The 23,290-nt window shown below is 44.1% G+C and overlaps 2 protein-coding genes across 2 annotated transcripts in view; one reads left to right on the top strand and one right to left on the bottom strand.

The window, feature by feature from the left end:
- Positions 1-1,470: 1,470 nt before the first annotated feature.
- On the bottom strand, positions 1,471-8,102 carry PYCR1 (pyrroline-5-carboxylate reductase 1). Its single transcript, XM_035104283.2, has 7 exons — positions 8,009-8,102; positions 6,415-6,485; positions 5,546-5,725; positions 4,055-4,276; positions 2,690-2,782; positions 2,114-2,277; positions 1,471-2,025 (listed from the first exon to the last, which is right to left on the bottom strand). Exons 1-7 carry the CDS (start codon positions 8,073-8,075, stop codon positions 1,881-1,883), a joined length of 942 nt encoding a protein of 313 aa, XP_034960174.1. The 5' UTR covers positions 8,076-8,102; the 3' UTR covers positions 1,471-1,880.
- The window catches only part of ASPSCR1 (ASPSCR1 tether for SLC2A4, UBX domain containing), a 118,973-nt gene continuing 103,749 nt past the window's right edge, over positions 8,067-23,290 (top strand). The window contains exon 1 of the mRNA XM_035104278.2: positions 8,067-8,206. The gene's annotated coding sequence lies outside the window, so the exon portion shown is untranslated. The remainder of the gene's footprint in view (positions 8,207-23,290) is intronic.

Below are 23,290 nucleotides of genomic sequence, written 5' to 3'. Positions count from 1 at the left end.
GTGGTCGCCAAACTGTTGTAAAAATTTGCAGAGCTACACGGTCCTAGAATTAAGTGGATCCTTGACCCAGGAAGAGTCCAGGTATCCTGGCAGGCAGACGAAGTTTGAGCGTCTCCTGCCTACCAAATAACAGAGGCCAAACCAGGACGTACGAAGCAAGGTACTTTATTAATTAAATAATAAAGCTATTGCAATAGCGATCCGTCCACACAAGCAAGTTGAAGTGAAGGGACCCCGAACAAAGGAAGCTTCACAAATTTATAGGTTTCATTTCCAATAGTACAGAATTGCATAAAAGGTGGGGAAATGGGTTCTGGGAGGGGGTAATCGCGAGAGGACAAAGGGGTTGATGGAATTCTTGATGTAAGATATCATGGTGATAGTCCAGGTAATGATTATGCATGTCTCCTTATTGTTTGACAGGAAGACTCTGCGGATGTGGGAAGATTGTTGATAACACCTGTTTATCAAATAAAATTGTTGTTCTCACTGAAAGTGTGTATTTGAGTCGTGCTCTTTTAGACTGGCTAGGTGGCAGTGTGGTATCAAGAAACAGTGGAAACAGTCCGTAAAATATGTTGTGCCACAGAGGTGCCTATTAACTTGCAACAAAGTTTATACAAATATTCAACGTTTGCAATAGAGAGAAAGGACTACACTTAAAGTTAAAGAAGAAGAAGATATTATACAGTAACTAATAATACACAGAGAGGATACAATTCTAACAGCGGTAAAACGTTCACAGTTCAGAGCGATGTTTGACAGCTTATAACATTTTATCAAGGACAACGAACTAAAAGCTTAGAAGGGTGCATAAGTGGAAACCTTTGCAAATAGTAGAGTCAAACAATTAATTCTTCAGGATGGCAGGATTTTTTAAACAGGTACAATTTGATAGAAAGGTTCAAGGTATCAGTGCAAGGTTATATTATTGCGGTTTCGTAAATAGATACAGTTTCATACAGAGTAGAGAATAGGGAGATGCATCGGGTAACATGATAGAGGACACCATAACATTACTAAAGGAACAACGGAATAGTTTATTAGGGATAAATATATATATCTTAAAAAGGTCCATGGTTCAGCTGAATCTGGGTCATGAAAAGTACAAGGGAGGGCACCTCAGGCGGGGATTTGGGAGGGTGGAAGTTCCGAGAATGGGTGATCGTTATCGTTTTTGGTTATCTGGCTGGAGGTGCGATTATGCAAGTTTCCATGTGGGTGTGAGACAGGATTTAGCGATGGCTTATGTAAAAGGGTGCGTGTGTTTTCCAAGAGGTCTGGAGGAACTGTCTGGGTCAGCAGGGGATTAATTTACCTTGATACGGCAGAATAGGCTTCTCTTGACTTTTGAACCATGAAGTCAAGAAAATGGCTTCTCTCTGGCTAAACTGTCCCCTCTCTGTACATTGGTAGTCTCGTAATGCATGGGGGCAAATTCCTCTTACCCTGCCCCTTATAACACCATTCTAAGAGAATGAGGAAGGTGTTCATGGTGAGTAACGGAACCTCTTTTTCTAGAAAAATAGCACTGTTCATGAAGTTGATGAAAGGATTAATAGGAAGGGTGTGCCCCGGAGGAAGAGAGGAGGATGTAAATAACAAAACACTGTAATCACAACTACAGGAGCGAAATCCCTCAAGGTCAGAAGTACACCCAGTCACCCACCCAGTGGAAAGTGCTGGTGACAGTGCCTCCTGCTCAGCCCCCAGAAATGCTGGTCCCTGCTACCCTTTAATTAATCACATCTGGAAGCTAAAACCCCGTTCTCCTGCAGCCGTGAAACCAGGCTAGGCCCCACCACAAAAAAATTGGCTTAAGCTACTGATTCCCCTGAAAGGGAAAAGGAAAATGTTGGCTAGGCAAGGCCCAGGCCTCCTCATTGCTTCTTGCTGCCAGGATTCTTTTTGCTGAATAAGCTGACCTTGTTGGCAGAGGAAGACTCCAGTTTCACTTTATCCATTAAGGTCTTCTTAACAGCGGCCGGGGAGACCGTCTCCTGGTCAGCCAAGCATTGTAATTCCCTGTTGGGGAAAGAGGGGAAAGCTTGTGAGCTGCTCAGGAGGCTCAGCTAAGGCAGGGCAGCTCTTAAGACTCCATGCCTGCATATACCTTGTCCTGATGCAGGATGCCTCCACAGCATTGATGAGGAGTGAACGGAAGCCACCGCTCTCCAAGAAGTGCAGGGCGTAGATGGTAGCACCCCCAGGGGAGCAAACATTGTCCTTCAGCTGCCCAGGGTGCTGCTCTGAATCCAACAGCATCTTGGCAGCTCCCTGAAGCATTGAGAAGATGAATCGAAAAGCTCATCAGAAATGGCAGCACTATGGAAATACTCAAGGCGATTTCAAAAACTATTCACAAGTATACAAACCAGAAGAATTGCAACACCTGCCTGCTTCCTCAAAACTGGAAGATGCTCAAAAGATTGCAAAGAAGCCTGACCTGCATTGCACAGGACTGAAGCCAACACTATCACAGACATACGCCGGACCTTTCCCACAGTGCCTCTGTTCCCTTCTTGAATTGCAATAGGAAGAGAAAAAAGCAATGTGGTGCAGGGTGCTTTCATAAATACTGCTTTTTGAGGTAAATGGAATAGAAGCGCTGGGAAATGTTTTCAACCAAATATTGAAAAGGCAGAGTGGACATAGTTTGAAGAAGCAGCAAACAAAGTGAAATACTGACCAGCAAAGCTTGAGCTCCCAGCCGGACGGCTAGCCTGCGAGGAAGGCCCATCTTCACACCTCCATCTGCCAGGGCATCCAGGGCTGTGAATGCCTAGGAGGACAGAAGTTACCACAAGAAAATAAAGACATGAAATGCAACCAGGGGGGCAGGGCGAAGAGACAGACTTTACCATCTAGCTTACAGGTGGACAATCCACAGGCTGCATGCAACCCTCAGAGGCCTGGAGTGCTGCCTGCCTTGGGTGCTCAAGGTGCCCCTCCACTGCCAAATTCCCCACTGCCTGTGGAATATGATTTGCTTGGGAAGAAAGGTGTGCAGGGATATCCTACCCTATGCTGCCCTAATACAACAACTGTGCTCCTTCAGCAGCTGATAGGATTGGCAGAGGGAGTACAAATTCTACAAGGAGGAAGCCACAGGGAAGGACAGCGTCCTCATGTAAACTGAGCATGTGTGTGAGGATGAGTGTGTGGGAGCATCTGATCTGGTCCATGACCACCCACCTACCATCGTAGTGTGGCCCCCAAAGTGGCCAAAAGGTTGCCCACCCACAAACACAGATTGTTTCTTAAGTGCCATCTTTCCTCTGCCAGAAAAAAGGAAGAAGCCAGGATAGACACTCTTAAGGAAAGCAAACCTCATATTCCTGAATTATCACACTTGCATAAACAAGTTTATTTTGGAGACAGCTCCCATCCAAACTGTGCCTGTGACTACTGAGACTATTTATCCACCAGGCACTCCCAAATGTTAACTGATTCTTGGTCTTGGTTTATCTTCAAATCCATTAAGCAACTGAAAAGTCCATGGCTCAGACGATGTTCTAGAGATTCAACATGCTGCTATAAATGCCTGATTAAAAAAAGGTAAAGGACCCCTGGACAGTTAAGTCCAGTTGAAATCGACCATGGGGTGTGGCACTCATCTCCGCTTTCAGGCCAAGGGAGCTGGCATTCATCTGGAGACAGCTTTTCCGGTTCACGTGGCCGCTTCTGGCACAACAGGACATCATGACGGAAGCCAGAGCATATGGAAACATTTACCTTCCCACCGCAGTAGTACCTATTTATCTACTCACGCTTGTATGCTTTCGAACTGCTATCTTGGCAGGAGCTGAGACAGAGCAATGAGAGCTCACCCCATCACGCGGATTCGAACTGCCTACCTTATGATTTGCAAGCCCAAGAGGCTCCGTGGCGTAAACCACAGTGCCATCCGCATACCAAATTAAAAAAAAGTACTGCAGGCTGATCTGCCTTCTGTGAAAATGTAAGGATACCACAAGCAGCATTTCTGCACTTAAAATTCCTCCTTGCCTAATAAGTTCTTTTTTGCTTCATACAGGGAAGAGATGGTGCTTACATAAGCAGGTCCACTGCCACTGAGTCCAGTGACAGCATCTATCAAGTCTTCTTCCACTTCAGTGCAGAAGCCCACACTAGCCATCAGTTGTTCCAAGAGCTTTCCATCCTCTATGTCAGCATGGGTCCCTGTAGCGTAGACAGTAGCTCCTTCTCTTACAATCACAGGTGTGTTGGTCATGCACCTGATCACTTTCGGGGTGGGGCAGAAGGCAGAAAGTTTCTTGAGATAAAAGAGAAATAGGAGAGACAAGTGAGCATATTTAACATACAGCTTGCATTCAAAATGAGCTCTTCTAGCAAAGGGCAGAGATAACCATTTTCAGGGTTCTATACATCACTGAAACCATCCTGTGTCTGTGATGTGGCAACGAAGTACTCTGCAATTGAGTTTGTCTGGGAAAGAAGCCTCTGCAGCCAATAGTACAATGGAGGTGTTTTAGTCTGCTTCTTTATTCTGTGGTTTGCTTTATATTCATTGGTGGTTTTTATTATTGTATTCATATGGGGATACAAGCAATGGCAGTCATAAACAGAGTCAGGCTCTCCAAGAAGCCTGGGGAGGCCTGGAACACTTCCAGCTTTTGAAGCCCCTCAGCCATAATAAACGCAGCCACAGGAAAAATGATGACACGTGATCATATGACAAAATCTGTATCAGTTAACAAAAAAAGTTGCATGTCTTTTACCAAATCACATCTCCCATTTGCTTAAATGATGACACGTGATAACAAAATAAGGCAGCAAAAGAAAAAAAAAGAGTGAAAGATTTTTAAAAACTCACTTTCATGCAATCTCAGTGCTGATGTTAAGCATATGACAAAATCTGTATCAGTTAACAAAAAAGTTGCATGTCTTTTACCAAATCACATCTCCCATTTGCTTAAATTTGCAGTTATAAACTTAGAGATTGTGTCATAATTTGATCCAATGAACATAAAAACAAGCTGCAAAACTTAACGGACACCAAAAAAATTAGCAGGTGTCTAAATCTGAATCCCCCTTTCAGCTTGAGGTCGCAGACCAAATGGTCCCCTTGCCCTCCCCCCTCCCACTGCTCAGAGTAGATCCACTGATATGGACTTTTAAACTTGCCTTGATTAATTTCTGTGGGTCTACTCTGAGCGTAACTTAGTTTAGTAACACCTACGGCGTATGGAATAGGTTTATTCACATTTTTGTACACCATCCCGGAATTCTTCAATAAAGGGCAGTTAAGCTTTGCTTTTTAAATCATGACTAAATAATAATTCAGCTAAGCTCACTACTAAGGAGTGACTCAGGCTAGCAGGAAAGTGCTTTAGCAGAAAGTAAGAAAGTAAAGCACAGGTAGATCCTCACCCCTGCCTTTTAGTTGACTGGAGCAAGTCACAGGATTGTGGCCATCAGTTTCTAGTCTGGTCTTCAGAAAAGAGTCCAGAGGCTGCCCTGTTCCTACACTCAGCCTCACCTGAAAAGACTTGCCAGAAAGGAAATGCTGTGAGTCTCTTACCTTTTCAATAGAGCTGATCGTGACCCCAGCAGCGCATGAGACCACAATGTGCCGATCCTCTATATCTGAGCCAATCTCATCCAGGATGAATGGAATTATGGGAGGTTTCACTGCCAGAAACAGGACGTCACTGTTTTTAACTGTCTCTTTGTTGCTTAGGGTGAAATTCACACCCATTTTCTGGAATATAGGAGTTGGAACAGGTGAAGCGCAACAAGAATAACAACAGTATTTAGACATGTGGAGTCAGGCTAGAATTGGGCAGAATCTAGTTTACTGAACATTTCAGAAATGGGGTGAACTAAGCACACATTCTGTCAGTCACCATCAAGGTCACAGGACTTTGTCCTTTACATATCAAACAGGCAGTGAATGTGGGAGGCAGAGACTAAACTGCACTACTGCTTGGGTTTTTCTGCCAATATGGACGGAGTGTCCTAAATAGACTCTCCTAGATGGGGTTGCACTCCCCATAGAAGATCAGGTACACAATTAGGAGATGCTCCTGGACTTTGTTTTATTCTTAAATACTCAGGAAACATTAGTGCCCAGTACATTTTATCAGCTTCATCTGGTTCACCTACTGCAGCCATGCCTGGATAAATGGACATGGCCTCAGTTACTTATGCCTAACTGCATCAAGACCAAGAGCTGCAATGTTCTCTATGTGAAGAGTTCAGAATCTGCAGTCAGCAAAAAAATTATCTGGCAGAATTTTGGCTGCTGTGTGACAATCAGAGCAAATCACACCAATACTATTAAATGCATGGGCATAGCAGCTTAAAGTGCTAAAGTGCTAAAGTGGCCACATGCACAAAGGACAGGGTGGCGGTTAAGAAATATCAGATTTTTTAGTTCCTGACACTTACCCTCAACCCTGATACAGTTGGGAGATCAGTGTCTGGCGAACTTGCTGTTATCTTGTGAGCAGCCAAAACTCCTAGAAAGAAAGAAAATGGTCAATTTTAGCTTTAACACAGCCTTCTGCCAACAGCTATTGAGCATTTTCTCCCTCTTCAGCATATCCCTTCCATTAGATTGTTAGCATGAAGAGCATTACCCTTCACGTTATGCAACCGTTAGTTGTGGGGTCTTATACCCCCCCCCCCACCTAAAGAATGGATACATATATCTAGAGGGTGGCATACCAACAGGCAAATGCCTAGATAATTTGCACATAGAATCACCACACTTAAGCCTACTTTTGCACAGTTGGCCTTTTTTTTGGTAACCAGTCTTATTACTTCATTCCTAATGACACTTGGCAAAAGGAGGCAGAATTTTTCTTCTCCATGTTAATCCTTTGGAGGCCTTTGAGAATCCCCACTGTAGGTTTTGATTGCAGGCAATGGTTGCTGCAACATGAACATTTAAAATGAATGGAGTAAATGCAAGGAAAACTGACAGTACACATCACCTACTCTTGTTTCTAAGCAGCTAGCACTTTTTAAACAATGCACATCCTTTACTGCAGAACAGGTTATTCCAGAGAGGCTGATAATTATCAGGAACACCATTATGGGCAGAATTTCATTAACTTACCATCCCAAAAATAAAGCGTAAGATTAAAGTTGGGTGTGTACCTGCCTTTTGCAGTATACTAACAAAAACAAGAAGGTCTGAGCACATAATGCCAGTGCTGGCCCGACTGCACTGGTTGCCAATTAGTTTTCAGGCCCAATTCAACATGCTTGTTTTGGCCTATAAAGCCTTAAACAGCTCAGGACTGCAATACCTCAATGGCAACCTCTCCCTATATGAACTGACCCAGAACCTAGTGATCATCATCTGAGGCTCTTCTTCAGGTGCCTCTTTCATGAGAGATCCAAAAGGCAGCAACACGAGAATGGGTCTTTTCTGCGGTAGCTCCCTGCTTGCTGACTGCTCTCCCCAGGGAGGCTCACCTGCTACCTTCATTACATACCTTCAGGTGTGAAGCAAAAACATTCCTCATCTCCCAGGACTTTGTTTAATTAACAAATCCATGGCCTTTTAAACTGTGGAGGGGGGGTATTGTTGTTGTTTGTTACTATACTATTATTTTGTGTTTTTATATTGTAAACCACTTTGTGATCATTGGATAATGGGTGTTATAGAGAGTTAATAAATAAAGCAAATAATACATAAAAGCACACCCCCACACCCAGGCCAGACACTTCTCTTGAACACAACACCTCACTCCAGATAAGGCTTGTGCCGTGACCATAGCTGCCAAGTTTTCGCTTTTCTCGCGAGGAAGCCTATTCAGCATAAGGGAAAATCCCTGTAAAAAAGGGATAACTTGGCAGCTATGGATGACAGGAGGAGAAATATGCATATTTAACATAGTTTCCATTTTTTTAAATCAGAACTATAAAGTTATATAAATAAGTAACTTTGATACCAAGAATCCAATTGAGACAGCAGTTTTGACTGTTTATTTCACGTTGTATCTTGTTTCAGGAAGCACTGGGGCCTGCCTACCTGCTGCCGTGAAACCCCTAGCCAGGGAGAAGGCAAGCTGCCCCGCGCCGATGAATCCCACACTCATGGTGTCAGTTGCCAGGAGGTGACCTAATGGATTCTTGGGGGTGAATAAGAAAGCGACAAATTAGAAGTTTCCCTGCCAGCGACCCAACTGTCTTCAGATCCTGCGCTGATTTAGGAAACTGGCCAGACCAGGTGGGACTCACGTATATCAGATATACAAAAATGCCAGGCGATTTCTATTCTATATCACTCGCCCTTCACTTGCCGCCACAACTCAGTTCACCCAATTCTTTCCTTCCTTCGGGCTCCACTTCGCCTACCACTTCCCCCCTTTGTCTCGCCAAGCCTCTTTCCCCTCCTTCCACCCGCTCCAAGTCTCGGTTTGATCCGTTCTGCGTTACCCACAGCCCTCGCCCCATCCCCTGCCTTTGCTTGGGATCAACCTTCTCCCCAGAGCACAAACCTGATAGCGCCCACGTGGCCCTTCGGGTGGGAGGAAAAAAAGAGCGGACGCGGCGTCGCGTGGCAAAGGGAACAGAGCGATAACACCTCGTCCAATCCGAGTGAAGGGGGTGCGGCGTCGCTGGGATCCCGTCGAATCAAATGCTGAGGAGGCGGGTCACCAGCTGCCTATTGGAGCAACCTTTGTTTGCGGTTGCATCAGTAGATGCTTTAACGGAAGCCGTGAGGGACCTATTCCACGGCTTGGTTTTCGGCGTACTGTAATTTCTCAGCAGGTAAACGTCCCATCTGGACGTTTCCGATGGCAAGCTATACGTACAACTTGAGACCGCGCTGACCCCTGGGAATCGTAGTCTTGGGGGAGCAGATTAAACGACGGTGTGATAATGTAGTTGCATCTTTCAAGTGCAGTTCGCAGACCCTCCAAGTGTCCTTATTTTCCAGGGGCGTCCCTGATTTTGATAAGCCGTCCCGGTTTCTGATTTGATCCCTACTTTTCCTTAGGAATGTCCCTATTTTCATTGGAGAAATGTTGGAGGGTATGAATTCGTGATTCTAAAACAAGTGTCTGCACTGAAAATTATTTAGAGATCAAGATTATTCGAGTTATAAACTTTGCTTTCTAACTGTAATTATTCAACTGTGATTATTTAGTGAAGTGCACTTCCTATATGCTCAGAGGTGCCCTGAAAGCAGTAAGCCACACTAGAGCCCTTTAGAACTACCGATGCACTGCTTTTCCACAACCAGCTGGAAGCAGGTCTATAACTGGTTGGTTCCATTCAGCATTTGAAAAACAGTAGTGTTGCTTTATCCTATATAATCCTGCAGGAATCATGTAGGTCCTACCATGGGACAGAGGGAGGCATCTGCCTCAGATAGTGGAGGGCAAAATTCCTCTCTATTGGAGGACAGAGTTAGTGTGCCACAGTCTTTTCCCTAACCTGACTTGCTCCCCTCATACTGTGACACAAGAAAAAAAAACATTGGGAGAGGGGACAGAAGAGGCACAGTACATTTTAGGTACTGAGTTTTTAGGAGTGAGTTTTGTCCACATGTTAAGATCTCTGAAGAAAAATAACTAGATTAAGAACAAGAGTCCAGCAACGGGGAGAGGGTGCAAGCCACCCCTGCTTTCAGGTGTCCTGAAGGACAGTGTTGAAATAATATCTGTTCCTATTCAAGTCATTTTTTGTGCTTGGAATGAGGAGCAGGGGTGGGTGGGTTCTCTTTTGCCTCAGGCAGCAAAATGTCTTGTGTATGTCCTGCATCTAATGTACAATCTCACAGAAAAGCCAAACTGGAGCAAATCATTACTGCATCTGACATAGAAATCCCAAACATATTTTTTTTTAACCTTTCCTTATTTTTCTGTTTGGTTTGCATACGTGCTTTAGTATACACACAACACACATACACACACACACACAAAGGAAAGCACAACATGTCAAAAAGTACCGGTAACTGGAGATAGCGCTGTGTTGCATGACATTGTGGTGGGTGGACAAGATGACCCTTCCAGCTCTGATACTATGACATGTAATACCAAAGGGGCAAGTGGCTCATTTTGTACTTTGTTCATTTCTTGTCTTGATAACCAATGTAGATCTTTCAACACTACTGTAATATGTGTAAAAGTGGGTGTTCCATTAAGCACCCTAGCAGCTGATCTGAACTTGGCACTAGCTGAATCAAACAAGACTAGCCCCTCATGCAGTGCCTTACAGTACAGTCATACCTCGGGATGCGTTCGCTGCGGGTTTCGTACTTTTGGGTTAAGTACTCAGTGGACGGAGTAAACACTTCCGGGTTCTGCCGCGCGCGCATGCGCAGAAGCGTTCTGCACGCATGCGCAGAAGCGCTCTATCGGCACTTCGTGCATGCACTAAAACGCCGCTCGGGTTGAGTACTTTTCGGGGTGCGAACGGCACACCGGAACAGAATGTGTACTCAAGCCGAGGTACCACTGTAGTCTAATCATGTGGTTACCAATGTATGGAGCAGAGTGACATACGCAATATGGTGGTTGCTATGTTAAATATACATAATTCTCGTAGAACACAGAAGTTGACAGATACATCCTGTCATATTGCTGCAGAGCTGTCAGAAGCTGTAGATGTCAAAACTATTATATATACAAACAAATGAGAAGCCTACTCTTTGTATTGGGCTAAAACAGAGATAGAGCTAAATACGTAGATTCACAGGTGACTGAAATGTTGTGTCAAGCATTTAATGTGATTTTAAATCCCCTAGTTGCATTCTGTTTTGCGTGTTTAAAAAATGGATGTCCTAATACTGTGTCTTGTGCTATTAGAAGCTATCCTGGCAAACTGAAAGATGAGGTATAAATGTCTTAAATAAACATTGCAATCCCATTGCCTTCATTCACAAGTGCTGTGAGAAATGTTATTTGCTTCTGCTAATTCCTTCAATCATTTGCCAGGCCTAGCTTTTATTTTGCATCATATCAAAATTGTCGTTGATAGTAGGAACTAAGGAATTAATTTCTCATAAACAAATGTATTTGTGTGAGTTTGTTGGTGAGAGGAAGTAGGCAGTATGTAAGATCCTTCTAACCCTTGGATCCTGCAAGTGTTAAAATTTAAGTCAGGCTAGCTTCCTGTGTTGATGTGATAGCCTGAGTGATGGGCCATAAAGGGAAGCAAAGGAAAGGTCCTCTGTGTGAGATGGTAAATGGGTGGGGCACCTCCCCCAGCTCACAGTTTGTTAGAAGGACAAAGCAAGAGTTTAGAGTTGTGTTTGCAGTGATATGACCTAGCAGCAAAACAGCAAGCAGAGAGAAAGAGCCATGCCAGATCACCGCTGTGGATATGGGAGAAACAATACACTTTGAGGGTATTAATGCTGTGAATCCCTCCATCGTAGACTCAGGTTGTATATATGTATAAATAAACCATGTATCCTAAAGACACCACAGTCTCCGCTGTGCCTCATTTCCAAAAGGAAATACAAACCCTGGGTAAGTGCCTGGAACCCCAGGAATCTCACACTGCTCAGAGATTGGGGTGACATGCAACAATATGAATGGAATGGCCTATCCAAAGAAGCTGGGGTTTGTTTTTTAATTGGCCAGCTTATTGTGTTGCCTAAAAACAACAACCCCTGAGATTGAAAATACCGTAGATTCCATTTGTGATTCAGGTCTGGGGGCTTATGTAAAATAAGAACTTGCCAGTTGTAGATATTTGGAGTTATGCAGTGAAGGCAATACAGCCTCCAAAGAAACCCTCTGTACCTTTCATTGGATTTACCAGTTGAGTAGTCCCAGTTTAAGACTCCGCTCTCCATGTGTTCACATGCCTCAAATTCCATCAATGCTTTTCCTCATTTAATCTCCTGGAATCTTCTGAGTTGAATGTCAGTGTCTTCTAATGCAGTTCCATGCAGTAAGATTGATGAGACCTTTTAAATGGGGCAGCTCTCAGCTGCAAAAGTCAGACGTGTTCATGCTTTGTAATGCTCATTCAGTCTTCCAGTCCCATAGAGCACACTACTTCCAAACTTAGGCAATGATTTGAAGCAATAAATAATTATTTCAGGCATTTTGTGAAATAAATTTTACTCTGCTCATGACTGACTATAGTTAAAATTGTAGGTACAAATGCACTGTATATACATCAATGGAGAGATTTATTGTGAACTAAATGCATGAACACAAATGCATTTAGTGTGCATTTGTGCACACTAAATGCATGCTCTGGATTCCTTCTCTCTGTTACATGCAGGCGAGAAATTCCAGGGATTGTATTTCAGGATTTATTTTATTTTACATTAGCAGTCACATACCAGGTGTTGCTTGGGAATTCTAAGAATCTAAGAAACAATTTCAGTTTTGAGAGGTTTAGTCTGCCATCTTTATTGAAAATTACATCTAATTGTATATAAATACGGACAAAAAATCCCGCTCCTTGCTCTGCAAAATACAAGATTTGGTTATTATCAGTGCAGTTTTGAAAGGCTGATTCCACCATCTTGATTCAAAACGGTATCCAAACATAGATGACAACTTGCTCCTTGCAATTATTAACTTTCATAACTATATAGCATACCTTTCCTTTTCCTTTTTTTATTTTATTTTGTTCAATTAAACTGTCCTTTAACAAAAAACAAAAAAACAAACAAAACCACCTGCTCCTTGATCTCAGGAACCACCATGCAAAAATTGGTTGCGATGTTTTAAGAGGCGTGCAAATGCATAATGAACAATTTACCAAAATATATAGTAGATAAGAACACTAAGAAAACTCTTTCGTGTTATTAGCTCCTACTGATGACAGACAAACCAATAATCCAAAATAATCTGGCTTCTCCCTCAACTGTTATTAGCTGCTATCCCATCAGGAGTGTCTCTTCCATCTACTCTGCTTAAAGACCAGCTTCACCAAGCTCAATGGTCATCACCAGCCATTTCATCAGCCTTTAGGAAACAGACAGACAGAGATTGGACTGCAGACCTCTCTGTCCATTCTGCCGAAAAACTCCTCTTATTAGCTCCTCTTCTTGAAACATTTTCATTCCAGCTGGTTGTTACAAGAACTCTGTACCTAAGAAATCGTGTCTCAGCTTTCTGTTTTCCTCCTCCCTCTCAATACGTTTTCCTTTTCCTCCTGTGTTTTAGTTTGGATTGTAAGCCTGAAGCCCTGAACATTTCTTATTGCTGGCATTTGTTAGCTGAAGAGGCACATTGAAATGCTTTAAATAAATAAATATTGAATCCTGTTTCTGTCTTCTAAGCTAAGGTTACCAGATACTTTTCAATGAATCCGGGGACACTTTTCAACATCCTACTACAGTAAATAGATGGATTTTGTCAGGGGACTGATTTGTATATCCAGGGACTGTCCCCAGGAAGTGGAAACGTCTGGTATCCTTATTCTAAGCTACCCTACCCACTTTCATGTTATCTGCAAATGTGATTAGGATCCCCTCCACTGAGTCCAAATAGTGTATAAATATGTTAAACAACAGAACCCTGTGGCACTAGACTTGTCACATTGATTAACACTGCAAATCCACTTAACACTAGCATTTTCTAACCCACATTTTATCTGCCTGGCAGCAAGAATATGAATTGTCAAAATTCCTGCTGAAATCAATATAGTATTATGTCCACAGTATTCCCTCTGATCTACCAGTCTAGAGGTGCTATCAAAAAAAGAGAGATAAGGTTATTCAAATAATCAATAGTATTTGATAACTGCCATCCAATGGCATTTTGTATTTAACTGCATTTCATAGTTTGGATGCAATGGAAATTAAAATTTGATATTTTACAGCTGACTTTATATGCATTCATAGCAGAGAATTGATACCAGGGTTTGTTTGTTGGTTAGATCACTTATATAGTTTTAATGTTAATGACTGTATAGATTTTAACATCTGTTTACCAAATTAGGTTTTTCTAACAAATTTGTAAATGGTGTACATGTGCAAGTATTGAATTCTGGATTTTAATTTGTACTGTTACTGCTTACTGCCAAACAAATACATTTACTTATCCTGTCAATATAGTAAAATTATGTTTGATTATATTTGCTGAATCAAATGCAACAATGTATTTGACAGCTGACAACTAAAAAAAGATTTCACATTTGACAACTGCCAAAATCAAAGCAAACCATAGATAGCAAGTCCCAAGTGCTCATATGTCTACTTTTGAAATCAAAAGTCATATCCAATTATTTAATTTTAATTTATAAGTCAAAATTCTGCCATCAAAATTTAAATGAGATAATTTCACATTTTGGCACATTTCAGATCTTTGTGAATATTAATTTTAGTAGTGTATGTATATATGCTAAAATTAATATTCACAGGGATGAACAGAGAGGGGTGAGTTCATAGCACATTATTGCATGCGTGTGGTTTTCTTACATGGAAATTATATCCATGTAGGAAATCAAAATGAGGGAAGCAAGCAACGGTTGCAAATTCCCTGCAAATGGTCACCACCAGGGTTTGAATGGTAGGATCTGTTGTGACGTGGGGTTTGTGATTTCAGCTCTCTTGACAAAACATGCTGGAGACAGTTCTCTAGTAACAGCTCTTTATTAAAGTGAACAAGACTGAAGACTGAGGAGAGGAAAGCTACATTTATAGGGACAGGGGACTAGCTAGGAAGGGATACATTTTGGAGGGAACAATATCAAGCAATCACAGTGCTGCCTTTTGGAGGAAACCAATAAGACAGAGGATCCAAATACAGCAGCTTAAATGAACCAATAGTAGCTGTACCCTCTGGAACCAAAAGGCAGTTACTTTATCCTAATGCAAATACAGACAATAATAATACAGATATAAAATCCTTTGACTCAATACACAACACCCCTCCCCCCCTAGTGAGCACAGCAGACGTAATCCCTCAGGTACTGTGGGGTCCTACAACTTCTACCTGATCTCCTGACAACAGGTGTTGCAGGTTCTGGATTGGGTGTTACCTGTGGTGGAGGGGCTGCTATAGGGGTTTCATCAGGAACAGATGGAGTCCCAGACATCTCAGGGTCCCCGACCTGTACCTCGTCATCATGAGGACTAGCAGACCCTGGTTCATTTGCTGAAGCCCCTGGTGACTGTACCTCTGGACCATTTTCACTCTGGTCTTGCAGCTGTGCGTCATTAGCCAGGGATGAATTATCTGACTCCTCCCTGCTGAGCGCCCGGCGCCTCAGCTGATCTATATGTCTCTTCCAAACTTGCCCATTTTCCAAGGTCACATAATAGGACACAGGTCCACTAGCCCGGGTGATCACACCGGCCACCCACCGCGGACCTCGTGAATAGTTCCTCACCCAGACCAGATCTTCAGGGGCGAGATACCTTGTTGTGTCAGTCTCAGCCTGGGGGGTTGCTCTTGAATTACGGTTTGGCATTTTATCTGGGTGGACATAATCCAGCACCGTTACCAGTCTTCTACCTAAGAGCAGCTCGGCTGGCGACTTGCCCGTCGCAGTACACGGCGTCGCATGCTGCAAAAATAACATTCGCGCAATGCGAGCCGACCAGTTACCCTCCATTAAGCGCGCAATGGATTCTTTGGCTGTTCTTACCATGCGCTCAGCCTGCCCATTGGAGGATGGGTGAAAGGGCGCGGATGTGACCCCTCTTATAAAGTTATCAGCCAAGAATGCCCTGAATTCTTGGGATACAAAAGCTGCCCCATTATCTGATACAATGGTCTCAGGTAACCCGTGGGTAGCAAACAGCTGCCTCAACACCTTGATTACGGCAGCTGATGCCATGCTAGGGACCATCGCCACTTCTAACCATTTGGAATATGCATCAACGATAACCAAAAAGACCTTCCCTTGGAATGGCCCAGCAAAATCTATGTGCAGCCGGCTCCAGGGAGTCCTGGACTGCTCCCACCAGTGGACTGGTGCTCTGGCCACTTCTGGCCGCACCTCTTGGCATGCCTTGCATGTTCGTACCCATTGTTCTATGTTCTGGTCCATTCCAGGCCACCACACATAACATCGGGCTAGCGACTTCATCCTGACCATTCCCGGGTGTCCCATGTGAAGCGTCTCAAGAACCCTGTTTCTCAGTGGTGCTGGGATTATCACCCTATCTCCCCATAGGAGACAACCCTTATGCATGGACAATTCGTGCTGCCTTGTCGCATAAGGCCTGAATTTTTCTTCATGCGGACCACCTGGCCACCCCCTCCCCACCCAAGTGAGCACACGGGAGAGAACAGCATCTTTCCTAGTTTTCTCAGCTATATCCGTAGCTGTTACAGGAGCCCCCGGAAGTGTTTCTAGCATCATAATGTGCTCCGCCGGAGCAGGATCCTCATTGCTTCCGCCAGGAAGGGGCAATCGACTCAGCGCATCAGCATGGCACAACTGTTTCCCCGGCACATGGGTCAAGGTGTACTGGAACCCATTCAGGAATATTGACCAACGCAACATTCTGGGGGAGAGAATTTGTGGCGTTTGTTTGTTTGGGTTGAACAACCCTAACAGTGGTTTGTGGTCCGTTTCAATGGAGAAATGGCGACCGTACAAATAATCATAGAACCTTTTGATTCCGGACACAATAGCCAGTGCCTCTTTATCAATTTGAGCATAGTTGCGCTCTGTGGGCGACAACGTACGGGAATAGAAAGAGATGGGCTTTTCCGACCCATCCGGTTCCCTATGACTCAGCACAGCCCCCAGACCGTATTGAGAGGCATCACATGCCAGGACCAGCGGCTTTGACTCATCATAATGAGCAAGGACGCTCCTGCTACTCAGCATTCCTCGCAAGGAGTCAAAAGCCTTCTGCTGCTCCCGCCCCCATCGCCACACATTCTTTTTCTGCAATAGTCTATGTAATGGTTCAGCTACCGAAGCTTTCTGGGGTAAGAACGAATGATAAAAGTTAATAAGTCCCAGGAATGACTGCAACTCCGTCTTGTTCTGTGGTCGTGGTGCCTCGATGATGGCCTTAATCTTAGCATCTGTGGGGTGGATGCCTGATGCATCAATTTTAAACCCCAAGAAATCCACAGTTGGCACCCCAAAACTGCATTTTTCTTTTTTCAGTTGCAACCCCACCTCCTTGAACTTGAGCAACACTGCACGGACACGCGCAACCAGTTCCTGTGGGTCTTTTCCAGCAATCAAAACATCATCAAAAAATGGCAAGACCCCCGGCAGACCTCTTAACAGGCGTTCCATGAGCCCTTGAAAAATCCCTGGGGCCACACAAACTCCGAACTGTAATCTGTTAACTCTGAACGCCCCTTTATGTGTGACAATAGTCTGTGCTTCCGCTGATTGTGGGGTTACTGGCAGCTGTTGGTAAGCTTGTGCCAGGTCAATTTTGGCGAACACCTTGCCCCCAGCCAGTTTAGCCAACAGATGTGATACGACTGGAATGGGGTATGAGTTTCCCCTGAGTGCCTTATTGATAGTACATTTGTAATCTGCACATATCCTGACTTCCCCATTTGCTTTAAGGGGTGTGACGATTGGAGTCTCCCACTTAGCAGAGTCCACGGGTGAGAGAACTCCCTGCTTGACCAATTTATCCAGCTCTGCCTCGATCTTGGGTTGCAGTGCAAATGGCACTCGCCTTGGTTTGAGTCGGATTGGAGCCACCCCGGGGTCCAACTCGAAGTCAACTGGGGGCCCTTTATAACAACCCAGTTTTCCATTAAAGAGACCAGCAAATTCCTTGCATAATACCTCACTCATCTCAGGGCAGGTTTGGATTGAATTAAGCCCTGAGATACTCAGTCCCAGGGCAGGGAACCAGTCAGTGCCCAGGAGACTGGGGCGACTGCCCTTCGCAATCACCAGTTTGAGTACAGCCTGTTTGTCCCGGAACTGTACTCTCACGGCACACATTCCCATAACATGGATGCGGCCTGCTGAGTACGACTGCAAGGTTGCCGGAAAGGGCTCCAGAGGGGGCAACTTACCCCTGGGGAAGAATGTCTTCGCGGTCTGGTCCGACACGATGGTGAATGCGGATCCGGAGTCCACCTCCATGTCGCACTGCTGACCCTCAATCTTCACCTTGACGTGTGCCTTGCCTTGCGCTGGAAACTGCACGGCCCTCCCGTTGATCTCCGTTACGTAGTGGCAGTCCTTTAGAAAACGAGTTGCTGTGGGCGGTCTGCGATGCTCCAGTCTAGGTGCTCCTGTCGCTCCCGACGCCGCCAATCTACAGACCCTGGCGATGTGACCCGTCTTTCCGCACGTCCGGCAGATAGCATCCCTGAAACGACAACTCTTCCTTTCATGGTTTCCGCCACAACCTGGGCAACTGCCTCGGCGATCTCTGTGCACTGTGCAGGCCTGACGCACCGACTCGACCCCACGGACTGGGCTCTGGCTCGGAGTAGCCTCTAGCTCGTCCATGGCATGCGCAACTTCTATCTGTGGCTTAGTGGCCTTGCGACTGGCATCAAGCTCCTCTCTTTCATAATTCTCCGTGGCGGTGGCCTCTTTCAAGGCTGAAGCAAGGGTAACCTCTTCTTTAGCCACGATGCGTCTTCTGGCTTTCTTGCTGCTCAGACCACCAATAAACCGATCCAGGAGAGTCTCTTCCAGATTTTGGAAGCCGCAGTGCTGAGCGAGCTTCCGGAGTTCAGCCAGAAATGTGGATACAGACTCCCCAGCATGCTGCTGCCTCTTATGGAACTCCATCCGCCGGGCCATCTTGGTCTCAGTAGGCGCCAAGTGGCTTGTTAGGCAGGCAAGAATATCTTTGAGAGATGTCTCACTCAGCTTCGCTGGAGCAAGTAATGCCTTGGCCAGCTTGAAGGTCTCGGGCCCACAGTAGCTCAGGAATGTGGCCCTTCTTTTGCTGGCATCGGTGATCCCTTGAGCCACTGCAAAGAACTCGAAGCGTTCGACGTAGTCTTCCCAGGTGTGGGGCTCTGATGGCTGGAAGGGCTCCAATACCCTTGGACTCTCCATTGTCCTAGCGGGCAGGGTCGTCTTCTCAGCTGGCCAGTGAGTCTTGTTCTCAGCTGCAATCCGGACTCTGAGGCAGGGTTGTGTTTAACCGCTCCTCAGCATTCCGGATCCCACCTTCGTCGCCAGTTGTTGTGACGTGGGGTTTGTGATTTCAGCTCTCTTGACAAAACATGCTGGAGACAGTTCTCTAGTAACAGCTCTTTATTAAAGTGAACAAGACTGAAGACTGAGGAGAGGAAAGCTACATTTATAGGGACAGGGGACTAGCTAGGAAGGGATACATTTTGGAGGGAACAATATCAAGCAATCACAGTGCTGCCTTTTGGAGGAAACCAATAAGACAGAGGATCCAAATACAGCAGCTTAAATGAACCAATAGTAGCTGTACCCTCTGGAACCAAAAGGCAGTTACTTTATCCTAATGCAAATACAGACAATAATAATACAGATATAAAATCCTTTGACTCAATACACAACAGGATCCACTGTCCTGGTATACCGTAACTCAAGTCCAAATCATTGTAAACAGGTAGCTTATTTTAATATGTGCTGCCAAATGTGTTAGTAGTCAAATTCTTTTACAACCTGCTGTTGTGTGTTGCAAAATGAATCCATGCAGAGTGAGTTCCTAACATTACAAACCAATCTAGGATTCATTAACCACACTTGGAGGAGTACTGACACTCAACCAGTGAGGAGGTACTATGAGCGGTTCAGTTCTACTTTCAGAGCACACAAGCTACAATTGTAGTTTGAGTTTAAGCTCATTTGAGAGGGGCCTTTTCCAGCTGTTGATTCATAACATTCCTGACGTGCTTCTTCTGCATTTTGTTTGATTTTTTTAAAAAATTGCCTTGGAATCCTGCTGGTGTTAAACAGTATTCACTTTGAGGAATGCATGTGGCATAGCTCCAACTGTCAATGACACTTTTAAAGGGTGGAAAGATTTAAAGTGCATAGCAGGTGTGAGGAAAGGCTACTGTCAAAGTTGTGGTTTTATTTATAACTTGTGCATAATAAGAAACACATTCAGCATTTTGCATTTAATGTATTTACAGGTATTTATTTAATAGGATTTATACACTCTTTAATAATCAAACCCACTACACAGTTAATATACAGGTAGAGAGGTTATGATATGATAATTTCCATTTTGGAGATCTTGGCATCTTCAATCAGCTTCCTCCCAGAGCAATGGTGTTTTTTAAAAGTATCTTTTATGTTCAAGAGGCCCGGAAATACACTATTAATTGCAGTTTTTATGGGTTTCTAGCACACTCTAAGGCAGAAGTACATGTATTGGAGACATGGAAGCAGTTCTGAAAATGGCACCGTCAGACCCCTCTAATGTGTCATTGTAATGCTTGGTCTGTGAAATATAATCTTTTATTGTTTATGGGTTTTACCAGTTTTATATTTACAGATCATATTTTCATGCTTACACAATAATTCACATAGACGTCCCCACCCAGCTTTCCATGGCAGTTCAGATACATCTTATCATCATCATCATCCCTGGTACTTCTCTTCCCCATCAATGACAGCTAAGGATGTGAAGCAGAGGCAGGAAAAGGTACGCTATAAAGAGATTCTGTCCAGGGCAAGCATGACTACATGTTTGGAAGGACCAGGTGAGAACTACTCTCCAGTAACATGGACTTCTGCTCTAAGTGCATCCAAAACTCACAGCCTGCCTTCATCCATTGCCAATTCACATGGGCAGATTAAATTAGCCAGTACAGGCAGCGCCCCCCCTTACACGTGTCCAATATGTATATACACGTACATTGCACTGAACCCGGAAGTGACCCAGAAGTGTCATAAAGACGTCACTAAAGGGATGGAACGGGGGCAGAATTGGATGTTTGCAGGCTTTTTCAATGGGTTTCAGTTATATGTGATTTCACCGACACGCAAGGTGCCTTGGAATGTAACCCCTGTAAACGGGGGACTGCCTAATATGAGCATTTTCTACCACCTTCCTGTTTAGTACTAATGTACCTAGCAGAATATGGAAAACTATAGGAAAGTAATTGGATTAAATCCCAGTGCAATTTTTTGTTTTGTTTTTGCTGATCATACACAATGGAACTGCTTAGCTCCATCCTTCTCACTCTCTGTGGAAGTGATTCATGATGATTCTCACTCTTTCTGCAGGAGCAGAGGAAAGCCCTAGGAGTTTATTTGCCTTAGTCATTAATTAGGTTTCTAATTAAATCAAGAACTAATTAAAGCTAATTAATAGAAACTTAATTAAAACTTGGGAAATGGGGGTTAGCACCAAGGAGAGTTCCCCGTCCCATATTTTATGTAGCTGATCTATGTCCCCAATGGCCACTTGTGCTACACAAATTGAGAGAACGCAGCAAACATCTCATCATCCTTTGACCTCTATCCCAACTATATTGCTAGCCTGCCTGAACTGTGTTTAGGATGTTTGCTACAGGATCACAAAACTAACCAAAATCCTGTGTAAAAATGTGCAGGAAGAATGAGGCTATCCTGTGCTGAGCAGGGGGTCAGGCTAGGTGACATTCAACATCCTTGCCGTAATTTTCTATTGATAGTTTTGACTTCCAGATGGGTATTTTTTGTAATGTTTTGGAACCACAATTTCAATATTAATGTTCTACCTTACGTTGCTTTCAAACTGCTGAAGTAGTGTTACTTTATGCTCTGTGGGTTTCTTCTGTTTATTAATAAATTATTTTGGTGTTTGTCAACTGTAGCTGATAGGGGAAAGAAGAAGCATCGGAGAAGAAGCACAAGGTTTTGTGGCAAGAGGAGAGTAACTAGAAGCAGGGGTGAATTTAGCTTCTGGCAAAGTACGGTAGCCATTTGCCAGCTATAGAATGCGCACACACAGGTTTTATTTTTTGCCAAGATTTATACTTGTGGAAGGAAGGAAGCTTGACACATTCAATTTGGGGAGATGGAAATTAATGGAAGGATGGGATGCTCTGCAATGAAATGTTCCTCATCTCCAGAATAATTTTATCATGCATTCAGATCCTGATTTGGGTCTCGTATTTTTCCTGGTGTTGGCCTCAAACGTACATACGCGCAACACACACACACACACACACACACCAGAGTAAGCAGAACTAGAAAATTGGTTGCCCCCCCCCATCAAAGCTGTAAATGTCAGCATTAAGAAGAAACAATCCTATTCTGCATTTAGAAACAACAGGATTGCAATCAGAAATCTATCTTGCAGATTTCTAGAACTCCTTCTGGTATTATGAGGGTGCTCCCTTTCCCACATTACAGCTAGGATGGCCACCTTTTAACCTGGCAAATTCAGGGTGGTCAATCCAAGCCATTCAGTGGGCAAAAGAAGCTCATCATTTAAATAATGAAATACAGAATTGAAAAAAAACCTAGGTCACTAATGGCTAGTAATATTTAAAAGGCTTACTGCTACACTTGCATACTCTGGCCGCCAATCGTTCCGCTTTGCACAGGAGCCAGAGCAGTTAACTGTTGTCTGCTTTCAATGTAAGGGGGCTCCTGGAAAGACAGGCTCAGAATCAATGGGAGACATAGGTGGAATCTAGACATATATAAAAAAAAGTTGTGAAAATGCTTTTTAAAAAATGTCATGAAAAAATATTGAATTTGCCATAGCTCACCATCACCATCTAGTGTCACATATGTATAATGCGCTTTACAACACACGTAAAACATTTTATTTGCAGCTGTATAGCTGAGTCCTATTGTCCAGCTAGATTTTGTTTCATATGCCACACTATTGTTAGGCAGAAAGAGGCTGTTGCTGGGTGCCATGAAACAGCAGCAAGTAGTTTAATTTATTATTGGAGTATTTTTACTGCTAGGGAAGGGGTGAGACCTTTGTGGGATTTTCTGTCTCAGGTACCAGAATAACTTGACTGGCTCTGGGTGCCATGCATGTTAATGGAGGTCGGGGAGCTCCACTGCTGCACTGCCTTAGGTGGCAAAATAACCTAGGCCGGCCCTTTAAGTCACACTGAAAATGTTGTTGTTGGCATATGTCCATCTCACGAGACAATGGAGTGTCTCCTCCGGGCGTGAAGTTAAACCACTGCATTAGCAGCAACGAAGTGGCCTCTCCAAGGCACAAGCCTGGGCAGTGTGTATGCAGGTCCTGGGCTGCCCAGACGACAAGACCCCCCTCTTGGCCTCGCTGATGGCAAAGGAATGCAGAGCAATACGTTTGGCACCAACTTGGCTGCAGGAGTTGCCAGAAGGAGACTACAAGGTGGCTCAGAACATGTGTTTTTTCATTGTGGCACCCCTGGTGGGTTTTTTAAAAAAACAAAACCTACCTGTGCCAGAATATCTGTGTTTTCAAATAATTTTTGTGTGTGAATGTGCACTTAATAACATAATTAACACA

The sequence above is a fragment of the Zootoca vivipara genome, chromosome 2 (genome assembly GCF_963506605.1).
Source record: "Zootoca vivipara chromosome 2, rZooViv1.1, whole genome shotgun sequence".
NCBI classification, from domain to species: domain Eukaryota; kingdom Metazoa; phylum Chordata; class Lepidosauria; order Squamata; family Lacertidae; genus Zootoca; species Zootoca vivipara.
The sequence above is the reverse complement of the archived record's forward strand: the minus strand, read 5'-3'. Positions and strand labels throughout refer to the sequence as shown.